The sequence below is a fragment of the Corvus moneduloides genome, chromosome 23 (assembly GCF_009650955.1).
Source record: "Corvus moneduloides isolate bCorMon1 chromosome 23, bCorMon1.pri, whole genome shotgun sequence".
Taxonomy (NCBI): Eukaryota; Metazoa; Chordata; class Aves; order Passeriformes; family Corvidae; genus Corvus; species Corvus moneduloides.
In genome coordinates this window covers 6,323,106-6,338,123 of record NC_045498.1, presented here as the reverse complement: position 1 = coordinate 6,338,123, position 15,018 = coordinate 6,323,106, and the positions used below count along the sequence as shown (strand labels likewise).

The following is a 15,018-nucleotide window of genomic DNA, read 5'->3' as shown; positions in this document are numbered from 1 at the left end:
AGGAAGCCAAGGGGCTGTTGCATGGACTGGCAGTAACTGGTTAAACCCGGGTTTTGTATAAATAAATTATTAGTAAAATAAACTGAATTTGAGTACTGGTGTCTGGAAGCTGCTTTAAGAAAGGCTTGAGTGGTTGGGAGGATCCCATGTTTATCCTGTCCCTGCACTGCCAGGGGGGAGGGAATGGAGAAATGTCCCGCTGCTCTTCATCCTGCCGGCAAACAACCCTGAGGAGCAACCACCACCTCCCAAATCAGTCCAAAGGGCCTTTATTTAGAGCACCAACAGCACGAGCTGCAGTAAAAGCTATTTACAGCTGAATTACGCAAATTACCTCCAGCACACTGAACAGCACTGATCTGAGAAAGCAACAGCTGCAATCTGATACAAGTTAAAATTGGGTAAGAACGGGGCCAGAGGTGCGGGGAGCGAGCGGGGCTGGGCGGGCTCACACGGCCGTGCCCCTCTCCAGGTTCTGTTTGATCTCGGCCGTGTATTTCCCGTAGAACCTCTCGGCCTTCTGGTTGAACTTGGCGTTCCTCTCGTTGATGTAGTCGATGTCGGCGTCGTCGTTGTAGGGCCGCCTCCGGCTGTACTTCTCCCTCTTCTCGATCCTGGAAGGCAGCAGGGGCTGAGCCCCGGGGGCTGCGGCACCACCAGCCCCTGGCCCACCCCTCTCCCCCCGTTACTCACTGTTTCTCCAGGTCTGCCACCATCCTGTCCACCCCTTCCTTGGAGGGCACGTGGGTCCCGTGCAGGAGGCTGTCCGAGGTGGGGTACAGGGCTTCCCCGCTGGAGGAGAGCAAGGGGACAGCACTGACACACCTGGGGAGTGCTTTGGGGTTTCTGAGAATCCCAGAAGGGTTTGGGTTGGGAGGGACCTTAAAGATCAGCCAGTCCCACCCCTACACCTTCCCCTATCCCAGGCTGCTCTAAGCCCCGTCCAGCCTGGCCTCGGACGCTTCTGGGATCCAGGGGCAGCCACAGCTGCTCTGGGCACCCTGTGCCAGGGCCTGCCCACCCTCACAGGGAAGAGTTTCTTTCATATATCAAGCCTAAATTTCCCCTCTTTCACTTTGAAGCCCTCAGCCCTTGTCCCATCCCTCCGTGCCCTCGTGGTTTCGCTGCTTTTGCTGAGTTCCCCTGTCACACTTCGCTCAGCTGTGGGAATCCCAGATTCCAGTGAGAAAACGTCAACATCGAATCCAAGCTCAATTATTTTGAGGGGGACCATCAGGTGCCTCTGAAAGATACAGGAACCCCCTGAAATGCTAAATCTGTCTGAATGCAAACTGGGCAAATCACTCAGGCCTTAAACCAAACTGGGCTGCCTAAAAAACCCAAACCCTGCTGCAGGAAGTGACTGATTACACACTGAAACGTGACCTAATTGACCAAATATTTCTTCCAACTCAGCAGTGCCAAATTTGAAGAAATGAACCTCATTAATTACCCCACCACCCCTCCTGAAGCCGGGCCAGCTGAGGTTAAAGAACATCCCAGTGTCCAGGAGAACAGGCATGTGCTGGAAGGATTTCAGAGTTCAGTGTTTGCTGATCCCTCAGAAATCCCACAGATGGTAGCAGAGGATGGAAATGAGGACTCACTACTGCTCCTTGAGCTTCTCATACTGCTCCAGGTCGGGTTTGATCTGCCGGGTCAGCCTCTGGTACTGGCGCAGCTGCGCCGCCGCGTAATCTGGGGACAGAATTGGGGTCAGAATTGGTGAAGGGTTTGATCTCACTGTTCCCTTTTCACCCAAAATACCAACACAGGTGTTCATTATGAACACAGCTGTGGAGTTGAGCCGTTACCTGAGAATCCCAGATCGGGATTTTTCCTCTTCTTCTTCCTCTCCCACCTCTCGGCGTCCTCGGCGCTGATCTCCAGCAGCTTCACCCGCTCGTAGTCCTCCCCCCTGGCTGCACATTCCTGCACAGCACAAAGAGCACCCCACTCCCAGCAAAAACCCAGGCACCCAACCCAGTTACAACCCCCCAGCTCAGCCCAGCCAACCCCCAGTGCAGGACAGTGATTTAAACAACCAGGGGGCAAACAGGACACCGATCTGGGGGGTGACACCTGTGCAAGCTCCAAGGCTGTCAGGGTGTCCCTGCAGGCCCCTGGGCTGTGAGGGAGTTCTTTACCTTCTTCTTCTCCTGCACCTGCAGCTCCCACTCCAGCCGAGCTTTTTTAGCTTCCCAGTTTGGTGGCAGTTTCAGTCTTTTGTCCTCCTCCACCACCTCCTGGCTGTTCAGCTTGCAGGCCTCGTACTGGAAGGAAACACGGCACCACTCGAGCACAAAGAACAAACCCAACCCCCACATAAAACAATCCCAGAATACTGAGCGTTGGAGGGACCTCTGGAGATCTCCCAGCCCAGCCCCCTGCCCAGGCAGGGTCACCCGGAGCAGGGAACACAGGGACACCTCCAGGTGGGTTTGGGATGGCCCCACAGAGGGAGACTCCAGCCCTCCCTGGGCAGCTGTTCCAGGGCTCTGCCATCGTCATGGCGTGTTTTAGTTCATGTTCATTGCTCCTGGCACCATTCCGTGACACCCCCGGGGGATATTTGTGTGGATTGACGGGATCCATTCTCAATCTTCTCCAGACTGACCAGGAAACCCCCTGACTGCTCCACGAAACCCCAGAACCACCGAATCCCATCCCCCAGCGCCAGCCAGCCACTGCCCGGTCCCGCTCCTGTCCCCCGTACCCGCTTCATGTGGAGCTCCCGGAACCGGCGCAGCCGCTCCTCCCGCCTCTGCTCCGCCGCCGCCGCCGCGGCCGGGCCGGGGCCCGCCTCCTCCTCCTCTTCCTCCGAGCTCTGAAACGATCCGCACTCAGCCAGCGGCCCCGGGAGGGAGCCGGGACCCCCGCCCCGCCCGATCGCGTCCCCTCCTCACCCCGACATCGGCCTCGGGCACCCCCAAACTGCTGAGGGCCGACACCGCCGCCGCCATCGCGCCCCGCCCGCGCTTCCGGCTTCCGGCTTCCGACGCTCCCGGCGCTCCCGGCGCTTCCGGCTTCCGGCGCGTCCTGCCGGGCGCCCCCCAGCGTGCGGGAGGTGCTGCCGCCGCCCTGCGCCGCCTCCCGCTGGGTCCTGGAATTATCCCGAAATCCACAAAATCCCGGTCCCGGAACCACAGTCACAGAATCGCTGAGGCTGGAAAAGGCCGTCAGGATGCAGGGCAATGCCTGGTGTAGGATGATAAACCACCAACAGCTTCTCTTGGCCTCTCCAGGAATCTTTGCGGTGTCCAGAACAGGGGCAAAGTTACAGCTTTCACAAAATAAAAAAGGTTTTGCTGCAACTTCTGAGCGAAGAAAGTCGACATTTCCATGGCATTGCTGCAGTGGCTGGGATCTCCCAGCCTTAAATGGAGATTTATTATAAATTGATCCCTGTACTGATATAAATGCATCTTTGCCTGAAGTCTCTCTGCGTGCACAGGAGAGCCAGAAAGGCTCCGGATTTTTGGTTTCCTTTGAAGAAAAGCTCCCAAAGCCCTGTGGATGAGAGAAACTGCGAGGCTGAGCCGGTTTTTCACTCGAGCTGTGGCCCGTGAGCTCCCAGCAGAGGGAATCGCAGCCCCAGCCGTGAGGGGCCGGCTGGGCAGGCAGCCCTGGCAAACCCCACTGTCTCTGTTCCCTTTTAACTTCACTTTCTTCTGCTGCCAAGCCCCGGTGCCTGCTGAGGGATTAAAAATATCAAACCCAGCGTTCCCCAGCGAGGAGGGAACGGGACCCCAGAACGCAGGGGCTGGGGAGAGGAAGAATGTCTTTATATGGCCCTGCTGAGGGGAAGGAGAGGATTGTCCCGCTGGGGTTTGGGGTTTGGGGGTCTCCCCTCAGCTGCCCTCTCCACAGCCCCCACTCTGGGCTGGGATTTGTTGAGTTTCCGTGCACGTGGAGCAAAGTGCAGCCGGGATGGGGATGGGGGAGTTCTGAGGGAAGCTGCAAGCGCAGGGATTGGTGTTGTTAAAGCAGAAATTGGGGCAGTGCTGTCCAAATCCCTGTTTGGGGCACGGCATTCCCCACATCCCCCTGCTCCTCCTGGCCCCACTGCCCTGAGGCTGTGGCCACGCTGGGCCCGGAGGAGGTTGGGGAGCAGGGACAGTGCTGGGCTGGCTCTGCAGGGAGCCTGGAGCCTCCAGGCCGTGTCCTGGGACGTTCCCACATTCGCTGTCTCCCCCGAACACGAGCAGGGAGGGCAGGAGGAGCTCAGGGCTGCCCCAAGGCTCTGCTCTGTGTCCCCACCACCCTTGTACTCAGTCAGGGGAGCAGGATGGGGTTTAGGGTTTGTCAGCGCAGCCCCTTCTCCCCTGTCCCAGCTGGAAGATGACCCCGAGAGGTTTCCCTGCTCTGAGGGTTTGCCCCTGGATCCAGCAGCAGCTCGGGGAGCTGCAGGTGCCCAGTGTCCCCCCAGCCCCGTGGCATGGCTGCACATCCCAGCCTGGCCTGGCAGAGCAGGGAATTCTCCCAAATCCCGGTGCCGAGGAGCAGGGCCCGGCCCTGCAGGGCTGGCAGCGAGGACAGGCAGAGCTGCTCTCGCTGTCACTTACAGTTAATTTTATTTTTAGGTTTAGAAATGTTTGTGTTTCTCAGGCACACAGAGCTGGCTCTGCTTCCCCTGGGCTGGAGCTGCCTCCATTGTCTTCTCCAGCTCTGCCTCCCCTGCGGTGCCGACATGAGAAATTCCAGTTCCATGTAGAACAGGGGCTGGAGCTCGGAGGAACTGACTCATCTCGGGTAAATTTGGCCCTTTCGAAGGGGAACATCCTGGCCAGGGCTGGGGGTTGGGGAGCAGCAGTCCTTATCTGCCACCCCAAGCTCTTATCAGGGATCTGCAGGGAGCACCCAGGGCCCCTCAGGGCGCAGCTCCTGGGGCTGGGGCGCAGGGGAAAAGGAGAGGGTTGGGATGTTCCCAGGAAAAGAATGGTGACAGCGTGACAGAGGCCACCGAGCTTGGCCAGGACACCCTGAGACCCTGCAGGTGGTGACCCCCAGCCCTGGGGACATGTCCCAGCATGAGGGATAGGGAGGGCTTGGGAGTGCAGTGCCGTGATTTGGGTGTGCAATGCCGTGTTTTGGGTGTGCAATGCCATGCTTTGGGTGTGCAATGCCGTGTTTTGGGTGTGCAATGCCATGTTTTGGGTGTGCAATGCTGTGTTTTGGGTGTGCAGTGCCATGATTTGGGTGTGCAGTGCCGTGATTTGGGTGTGCAGTGCCATGATTTGGGTGTGCAGTGCCGTGGTTTGGGTGTGCAATGCCGTGTTTTGGGTGTGCAATGCTGTGTTTTGGGTGTGCAGTGCCATGATTTGGGTGTGCAATGCCGTGTTTTGGGTGTGCAATGCTGTGTTTTGGGTGTGCAGTGCCATGATTTGGGTGTGCAGTGCCGTGTTTTGGGTGTGCAATGCCGTGTTTTGGGTGTGCAATGCCGTGTTTTGGGTGTGCAATGCTGTGTTTTGGGTGTGCAGTGCCATGATTTGGGTGTGCAGTGCCGTGTTTTGGGTGTGCAGTGCCATGATTTGGGTGTGCAGTGCCGTGTTTTGGGTGTGCAGTGCCGTGTTTTGGGTGTGCAATGCCGTGTTTTGGGTGTGCAATGCCGTGTTTTGGGTGTGCAATGCCATGTTTTGGGTGTACAATGCCGTGTTTTGGGTGCGCAATGCCGTGTTTTGGGTGTGCAGTGCCATGATTTGGGTGTGCAGTGCCATGATTTGGGTGTGCAATGCCGTGATTTGGGTGTGCAATGCCGTGTTTTGGGTGTGCAGTGCCATGATTTGGGTGTGCAATGCCGTGTTTTGGGTGTGCAATGCTGTGTTTTGGGTGTGCAGTGCCATGATTTGGGTGTGCAGTGCCGTGTTTTGGGTGTGCAATGCTGTGTTTTGGGTGTGCAATGCCATGATTTGGGTGTGCAGTGCCACAATCCAGACCTACAGTGCCACAACTCGGACCTGCACCACGGTGGGTCACACCTGTGTCCCTGTGTGTCCCTGAGCTGCAGTGGTCACTCCTGTGTCCCCACAGGTGTGTGATGGTCACTGCTGTGTCCCCCCAGGTCCCTCCCTGTTCAGGTGCCCCTGGCAGGGGCAGGATGGCCCAGCCCAGCCCAGCCCTTCCTCCCGCTGACCCCTCCGAGGCCTGTCCCTCCCGGTGTCCCTCCCAGTGTCCCTCCCGGTGTCCCTCCCGGTGTCCCTCGGTGCCACCAGTGCTCCCCTCCACGTGTCCCTCGCGTGTCAGGCTGGGAGTTCAGCTCTGCTGCCCCGGCCCAGCAGCTGCAGGAGCTGCTTCCACTTCCTGCCCGCTCCGAGCTGTTCCCCAGCTGCCTCCCCATCCTGCTGCGTGCTGAAAGGTGCTTGGGGAGCGGAAGGGAGCCCTGGCGAGCAGGAGCGAGGCGCAGGCAGGGCTGCAGGCAGGGCAGGCTGTGCTCAGCCCGCTCCCAGCCCTGGGATGAGGGACAAGGGGGGGACGGGTGTCCCCAGCCAGGCAGGGGTGTGGGGACCCTTCCCATCCTGGGATACAGGGGGGAGCTCAGGGGTGGGCGTGGGTGGCCCTTGTGGGGCTGGTCTGGTTTGCTGCTGCTGGGCTGGCTCCCTGCAGGAGAATGGCACCGCAGGGTCAGGGAATCCTGGAATGGTTTGGGCTGGAAGGACCTTAAATCCTGTCCCATCCCACCCTGCCACGGGCAGGGACACCTTCCAGAGTGCTCCAAGCGCCATCCAACCTGGCCTTGGACACTGCCAGGGATGGGGGAACTTGTGCCAGGGCCTCCCAACCCCCCCAGGGAAGGATTTCTCCCTTATATCCAACCTAAATCTCTTCTAGTTTAAAACTCTCCCCTTTTGGAACCCCCATTTCCCCCACCTGGGGGTCTCAGACCTGGGGACAAATCTCCTTTGTCCTGGGGAGGAAAAGAGGCAGTGCCAGGGATTCCCACATGGGACTGGGTCCAGTGGGATACTGGGATCAACCTCCCTGGGAAGCTCTGATCTGAGTCAAGGAGAAGAAAACTGGGCCTAAAACTTGCACAGGAGCCAAACTCGCAATGACAACAGCAGTGCAGCAGGACAGGGCAGAGTCTGATCTGCAGGGAGATGAATCAGGGTGAATTTACTGGTTGTGCGTGGTCATCAGCCACGGGGAGATTCGGAGGGAGGGGAAACGTGGAGAGGGTTTGGTTTTTAGGTGGAAGAGGAGCTGGTTCTGTGTCAGGCCGGTTCCTCTCCATCACAGGCTCCTGTTCGTGTCCTCTTGGGTTGCAATTTCAATCTTTCAGATCAGACACAAAATCATTGGGCTGGAGAGCCAAAAGTACCTGGCTAATGAGATTAACAGAAATTAACCTGGTTATGGGGGGACTCCATTGAAAATGAGAAAGTGCTGATGGCCAGAATCAATTCCTCCCCAGCCAAATGACTGCAGGCCTGGCTTAGGGTTTCAGTTTAATGCTCAGCCCTCCAACAATGAGCAGGATGGGATTGAATTAGGTCCTGATGCTGTAGTTCAAATGATGGCAGTGGTTTGTCTTTAATGCCAGCAGCGAGCCAGGGGGAAAAATGGGAAATCCACCCTGTTTTCCTGTAGGATTGCACAGAGGGACTGCTGGGTGTCCCTGGCATGGGCAAAGTGGGAAACCCTCCCTGTTTGCCCTCTGGAATCACATGGAGGCCCCTGCTGGGTGTCCCTGGTGCCCTCATGGGGGGCTGCCTTGCCCAAGCCTTCCCTGCCCATGTTCCAGCCCCAGATCAGAGATGGAATTGGGACACTGGGCTGGGGGCAGTGGGATGGGAGGGTCTGGGATCCACAATGGGCTGGTGACAGTGGGGTGAGAGGGTCTGGGATCCACACTGGGCTGGGGACAGTGGGGTGGGAGGGTCTGGGATCCACACTGGGCTGGGGACAGTGGGGTGGGAGGGTCTGGGATCCACACTGGGCTGGGGACAGTGGGGTGGGAGGGTCTGGGATCCACACTGGGCTGGGGACAGTGGGATGGGAGGGTCTGGGATCCACACTGGGCTGGGGACAGTGGGGTGGGAGGGTCTGGGATCCACACTGGGCTGGGGACAGTGGGGTGGGACACTGGGCTGGGGACAGTGGGGTGGGAGGGTCTGGGATCCACAGTGGGCTGGGGACAGTGGGGTGGGAGGGTTTGGGATCCACAGCCCCAAGAGCTGATAAATTCCAGCCTTCCCAGGCGGGGCTGCTGCTCCTTTTGGAGCCTTTCGGTGCCTGCAAAGGGGGGCAGCTCCCGGCAGCTCCCGCCCGGTCTCATCTTTTCCCTTAAAAGCCGGAACCTCGCGGAGTTTCCTGGATGAGAGCAGCTCGGTCGTTACCGTGCATTGGAAATGAAGCAGATTTACGGTGTCTGAGCGCACCAACTCCGGCATCGGGGCACCTCCTGCGCCTTTGGCCCCTCCCTGGGCCTTTGTCCCCTCGGGGACAGCCCGGCCGATGTCCCCTCCCGGAGCAGCACCCCTGCGGAGGTGCCAGCCCGGCTGTCCCTCACCCCCGGTGGGATGGGGATGTCGTGGAGCTCCCCAAAGCCAGCAGGGATGGAGAGCCGGGCGTGGCCGCTGTCCCGGGGGAATGCGACAAGTGGCGGTGCAGTAATGTCCCTAACGGGGCGAGACGGGACCTGGGGTCCTGCTGGAGGGAGGAGGAGGCTGGAGGCGTGGAAGGGACAATCCCGGTGGCCCTGGCTGGAGTCACAGAGCCACGGGAGACCCGGGAGGCCGCCCTGGGCGCTCAGGATTTGCTCCTCTCCCTGCTCTGGGACACCCCAGCGGGCGCATCCCAAGGATGTGCCGGGCTGGAGCCATCCCTGGAGGGCAGCGGCCTCTCGAGGGGCACGGGGAGGGAGGATAACGTCACGTTTCCCCCGGATCAATGAGGATTTGGGCTCGGGAGTTATTAGCCCGGTGTCATAAACTATCTGAAAACCACAAAAGTAAAATGATAAATCTCCCTGTTTGCCTCCTGCACGGGGTTTTTAAGTACCCGGGTCCCTCCAGGCAGCCGTTCGATATCGCAGCGGACACAAATCACCGAGACAGAGCCGGATTTTGGGGAATATCGGTCAGGCTTTGCTGTTTTCCAGCACTCGGCCGTGTGCAGGGAAGCTCCCCCGGGCAGGGCTGGGGGGCACTGGGGGAGGGGGCGCCGAGGCGGCTCCCGGGGATGTGTCCCTGTCCCACAGCGGGGAAATTTGGGGTGTTCCTTGCACGGGAAACACATTTGAGGCACCATTAAATTGTTAAAACGAAGCTGGTGCTGGTGAAGCAGCAGGACCGCAGCCCCAAGCTGGGGTTCAGGGCACAGGGAACAGCTGCCCCCAGTGCTCCCAGTGGTGGCACCTCACTCCTGAGCTGGGGGTCACCAGCAGGAATGGGGGGACAAGGGACAACTCCTCCCAGTGTCCCCAGTACCCCTCCCGCGGGTGCCCTGCTGGGGATTCCGGGGGTCCACGGCGTGTCCGTGCCAGCAGCAGGGCTGTCCCTGGAGCCCGGCGGTGTCCCGGTGTCCCCTGACCCCCCCCCCCAGCCGCAGGTTTTCTTTTTAAAGCTCTTTCTGGTGGCATTTCCCAGTGTTTTTGTCTGCGGGCCGTGGCTGCCGCATCCTCCCTGGTCATTTCCAGCCCGCCTCGGGCTGCTCCGTGGTTTGCCCCCGTCCCAGCGGGCTCCCCCTCGAAACCCACCAGAAGAAACCTCTCAAAGGGAAAAGCAACACCCAGGAAAGCCCTTCCGGGCAGGGCCGGCGCGTTCCCTCTGCAGCACCGGCAGCCGGAGCCGGGGAAAACTTCCAGCGGCAAAGGGAGACGTGCCTGGGAGGGAAAACGGGCTGGGAAGGATCAGGGATCAGAGAGCCCGGCTGCACTCCGGGTGTGAGGCAATTAGCGCCGCGCGTTAATGACGGGAGCTCAAAGGGGAGAGGGACGGGGTCGCGCTGCCCTTTCCCAGGGGGATGGTGGAGGATCCATGGGGCACATCCCGGCCCCGGGAAGGCTCCGGGGACCAGGCCGATCCCTCGGGACACCCCCAGCCCGCCCCACAAGCGGCCCTTCTCTCTTGGCAGGGCTGGGATCGGCGCTTCCCGTCCGGACACCTGGAATCGCGGAACCCCCACGCCGTTCAAAGGGCCGGAGCCTCTTCCCTGTCCGCGGGGAGCCGGAGCGGGGTCCTGCTCCCTCCGCGCCCCCGAGCCACCCCCCAGCTGGGCGGGATCGGGGTTCGCAGGCTGGGAAAGCACAAGGAGCCTCCTGGGAGCGCAGATCCCGCTCGCCATGCGCTCCGCAGCCGCCGGGGCAGGATGCTCCCCCCGGGTTCGTGCCTCGCACACCATTTCACAGCACGGGGAGGGCTCTTTGTGGCTGGGGAGCCGGGATGGAAACAGGTGCAGCTTCCTGGGTTTGTGCTGAGGCCTGATTTTGGCCCCTAAAGTGTTAAGTGAGTGCTAAGCCCTATAAAATTACCCTTTCAGCTACTATTTCTGCACAAAAGGCTCTCTGCGACGAGATACGCCAAAGCATCTGATGAAGTAATATGTCTATTCTCATTTGTGACATTTATTATTAACAGGGAAAAGAAAAAATAAAACAAATCCCAGTCAGAAAGAACTCTTAATTGAAGCACTATTGTGCCGTGGTAACTGCTATTAAATTAATCTGCTGCATTCCTTTCCACCCACACACTTTAAAACTTCCTGGTTATAATTAGAACCATTTAAAACCAATTTGACACTCCTCGGATGATGCAGTTCAGCTGCTTAATATGGTGAGACTTTGCTGAAAGGAGCGGAGAAGGGCTGGGAGCAAGCTGGGCTCTCGGGGAGGATCAGAGCCGGGAGCGGCTGCTCCTGCACGGGGATGCTCAACTCCAGTGGGGGAATTCGCCTTTAGCTCTGCACTGAGCCGTGCCCCATCTCGGTTGTCCCGTGGGAGATGCTCCTGCCCTGAGTATCCCTCACCCAGAGGCCCCCCAGGTGCTGGGGTGCAGGGGATTTTGGGATGCTCCTGTTTTGTTTTGGGAGCCCCCCGAGCTCTCCCCTCCTTTGTGCCAGCTGGGAAAGGCACCAAAGATGGTAATTCCCCGGTGGAAAAGCGCTTGGGTGTTTCAGTGTGGGGAAAAGGCACCTGAGCGCAGGGCTCAGATGTGATTTTTTTGGGAATGGGGGAATTTAGGGGTGTGGGGATGCCCCCCACCCCTGCAGCAACGCTCTGCCTGCCTCTGGGTTAGGAAATCCTTGGGGGATGCTCACCCGGGGCTGGGGTTGGGGAAGATTCTCTGGGAGCTGAGGTGTAGCTGTTCCCTGGGAGAGTAAACAGAGAAACCACCGGGCCTGGCCGAGAGCTGGCGCGGAGCCGCCGCGGGTGTCACTTCTGCAAACGTGTTCCTGCTCGCCGCCTTTATCTGTCATCCTCGGAACCACCTGGGTGGCATTTGATGCTATCAGGGGGCCACGCCGAGCTCCCAGCACATCCCCGGCCGCCTCACGGCACGGCCAGTTCCTCTGTAGCCCTGGAAGATCCCGTTAGTCACGGTATCTCCACTGTCACCTTCTGCTTCCTTCTGCATTTGGCTTTCGCTCTGGGGCCATGTGTTAACCAGGGCTCTGCGCCGACCCCGCAGCTTCCTCAGCCTCCGCTGGGGCCGTTTCCTCCCGGCGCCCACCTTGGGCTGTCCCCGGGGCTGGGATGGCTCCAGGGAACGCGGTGGTTTGGGCTCCATCCCCTGCATCCCTCAGGTCCGGCCCTTCGGGGAAGGGCTGCGCTGCAAACCTCGAGCGCCGGTCCCGGTTCCCTCTGCTGCGGCTCCTCGGGGCCGCGGCTTTTGGGATGTGAGATACGCAGAAATTCGGGCTGCTGCGAGCCCAGGGGCTCCTGGAGGTGTTTATTCACCCCTCAGCAGGGGCTGGGGCAGCTCCTGGTGCTGCTCGGGGCTGTCACCAGCTCCCAGCACGTCTTGAGCCGTTGGAGCCATTCTGACCGGGCCATTTGCCACTTTCAGGGCCAGCCCCGCTCTTCCCGTGCCATCACCTCCCTTTTCCTTGCCCTCCCTGCTCCCCCCTCTTTTCCATCTCTCCCAGATGCCATTGCCCACCCTGAGCTCATCCCCATCTCCCTCCCTGTCTCAGTGCCCGAGGTGGGGACGCGCTCTCGTCCCAGCGGTACCAAGGAGAAGGAAATTGTGGATTTTCCCCCAAACTGTGAGACAGGACCCCCAGCTGGGGCTGGGGCTGGGGAGCTGCAGCCGCCGGGTCTCTCTGCAGGGCCAGGCTGGCGTCACTGCCTGGGCAGATTTTCGTTGTTTGGGTTGGGTTTTTTTTAATACACAAACTCCAATTTTTTACATTTTGAATGTTTTCCCTTCTTCCTCCCTTGAGCACGATCAGCCCCCCCAGAGCCCAGAGGTTATTTATGCTTTTGTCTAATCTCTGTTGCTTGGCTTTGGCTTGGGCGCTTCTTTATTTTATTTTATTTCATTTCATTTTATTTCATTTTATTTTATTTTATTTTCCCCCCTCCTCTTGCTACTTCGTAATTTTTTCCCAACTTTGGAAGCGCAGCTTTGGAGTGGCCAAAGGCGAAAAACAAAACAAGGATATTTCTGCTACCCTGTAACTTTGCAAAAATGCTGCGTGCCTGGAGCGCGGCGGGGGGGTAACGAGAACCAGGGGCTGCGAGCTCCGGCCAGACCGGGTAAAATTAGCCCGGGGGGCGGAGAGGGGGAAGCGGCTCCATCCCGGGAGCCTCCGGAGCCCAGATGGGGTTGGATGCAGCGAGCGGGATGCTCTGCGCTCATCCCCGGCAGTGGGAGCTGGGATTTACCCCTCTGCATGTTCAGCCCGGCTCCCTTCGCCTCCTCCCTTCCAAACCCAGCCCTGGGATTTGTCCTTTGCTCCCCCCTGCCCCGAGCGGGGACATTTCCCTGGCTGCTCCCCCCAAGAAGGGTGGCTCTGTCCCATCCTGGGTGTCACAGAGGAAGGAGCCGCCTTTCCCAGTGCCCCATCCCGCTGGGACACCGCGTCCTCCCCGGGGCACTTATTCCAGAGTTATTCCAGAGTTATTCCAGTTGTCGTTTCCAGGCGTGCCCCGGCAGGGAGGCGTCAGCTCGGCTCGGTGGCTCTGCCAGCGTTTGTCACCGTGGCCGTGCCTCTGTCGCCGCAGGCACCCAGCAGCCCCGGGGCGGCAGGAGAGCCGGGCTTTGTCACCTGTAAAATGGGCTGGATTTGGGGCTCCAGGGATAAAAATGGGATTAAAACCGGCCCAGGGCGTGGATTTTTAGTGTCCCTGGTGTCCCTGCGGGGGTTCTGTTTTCTGGATGTGGCACTTGCTGGGGGGTTTTGGGTATTTCTGAGAAATGCCGCGGGCTGCGCTGTCATTTACCCCCGTAAATGTCCATTAAATAAAGGCAGAGACCGGGACGTGAACAAATGGGATCCGGGCGTCGCTGCTGGGTCGGGATTGAGAACTCTGCTGGAGCTCGTTTGGGCATCACAGAGGGTAACTGAAGAGGGTAATTAGCGGGACAATTTGCATTAATTAACTCCAGGACGGAGCGTGGCTGAGCGCGATGGGAGAGGAGGAGGATGGGGATGGGAGGGATGCAGCTCTGGAGGTGCCGGACCTGGCCGTGAGGCATGGAGGGTTTGCTGTTCCTGCTGCTGGGGGAACAAAAAAACAGGGAAAAAGATAAAAGAGCAACGAGTGGCGATGGAAGCACGAAGGAGCTGTGGAAGGGCTGGCCCTGCTCCCGGGCTGCTGCCAAACACCAGGGCGGGGAAGCTGCTGCTGCTGCGATGCTGAAATATCTCAAATGCACTCAAGGTCCTCGTGTGCTGGAGCCCTGGGGAAAGCGAAGCAGCAAAAAGGGGAAATTTGGGGCGCTGGGGAGCGGAGCAGGATCAGAGGATCCGCTGGATCTCTGGCCCAGCAGCTTTTGGGGTCTCTGCACAGTCCGGGATCAATGACCAGCAGCTGAGCTCGCCTCTGGCTCCTGGGAGTTCCTGCACAGCTTCTGAGCCACGTGAGAGGAAAAGCTGCACGTCGGGTTTCTCTTGGACTGGCTGGAGGTTTCTGGGTCAGACTACTGAGGAGCATTTCTAACCCAAAATTAAAGCCTTTTCCACCAGAAAGTGGGGAAGCTCTGTGTCCAAAACGCTGCCCAAGGGGGTTTGGCTTTTGGAACAGGAGTTCAGCAAAAGGAGAGGAACCTGCAGAGCCTTTGGGTGTCCCTGTGCAGCTCCCGGCATGTTCTGAGCCCCCAGACGAGCAGGGGGAATTTCAGGGAACCATTTCTTTGTTCGATCAGGGCTCTGCTGTGGGAGCAGCCCCAGGGGGGGGCTTGGCCTGGAGAAACTTTGCCCCTCCAAACTTGGCTGGTCCCAGAGGCTGTCACCCAGCGCGGTGACACCGGAGCACTTAGCGGTCCCCAGATGGATTCGTTCTGACTTTTCTTGAGTCGGATTCTCTCCATTTGCTCTATTGATTTGAATTTTAAAGCGAGGGGGATAATGCTGGGTTTAATGCTGGTTTTATTGTCCGAGCGGGGAGCTGGAGGGGCGTGGGCACTGCGGAATAAATGGAATTGTTGCTGTGCTTTGGGGAACCTGAAGCTGCTGCGGCGAGGGGTGAAGGTGATTTGGGGGTTCCCTCCTGGCACTTCGGGGTGGTGGGATGAGCTTGTCCCTGGTGGGCTCCCAGTCCGTGCTGGGTGTCCACAAACCCAACCCAACCAAGCCCTGCACACCTTGGGTGGCTCCCACATTAAATATAAATGGGGAGAAAATTACCTTAATCAAGTCTAAGCAGGATTGATTAATATTTTAGTAAAAACCTCACGCTGGAGTTTAACAGACTGGTTAAATCTCAGCTGGAAAAACCACTGTGGTTCCCCACCAGCTTTTTTTTCTCTCCTTAAACCCAGCCTGGTTTCCACGGCCCCTCTCTGCCTGTGGGGCCTGCACTGGGGTTGCTGGGGAGCCGTTTGCCCTTTAGCTGAGCGAATGATCAGCGGTTTA

The 15,018-nt window shown here is 59.0% G+C and overlaps 1 protein-coding gene across 1 annotated transcript; it reads right to left on the bottom strand.

Moving 5' to 3' along the window:
* Window positions 1-252: 252 nt before the first annotated feature.
* SYF2 (SYF2 pre-mRNA splicing factor) lies at window positions 253-3,012 on the bottom strand. The gene is made up of 7 exons (XM_032132627.1): window positions 2,907-3,012; window positions 2,717-2,827; window positions 2,148-2,273; window positions 1,815-1,932; window positions 1,608-1,698; window positions 694-792; window positions 253-614 (listed from the first exon to the last, which is right to left on the bottom strand). Exons 1-7 carry the CDS (start codon window positions 2,961-2,963, stop codon window positions 449-451), a joined length of 768 nt encoding a protein of 255 aa, XP_031988518.1. The 5' UTR covers window positions 2,964-3,012; the 3' UTR covers window positions 253-448.
* Between the last annotated feature and the right edge of the window lie 12,006 nt (window positions 3,013-15,018).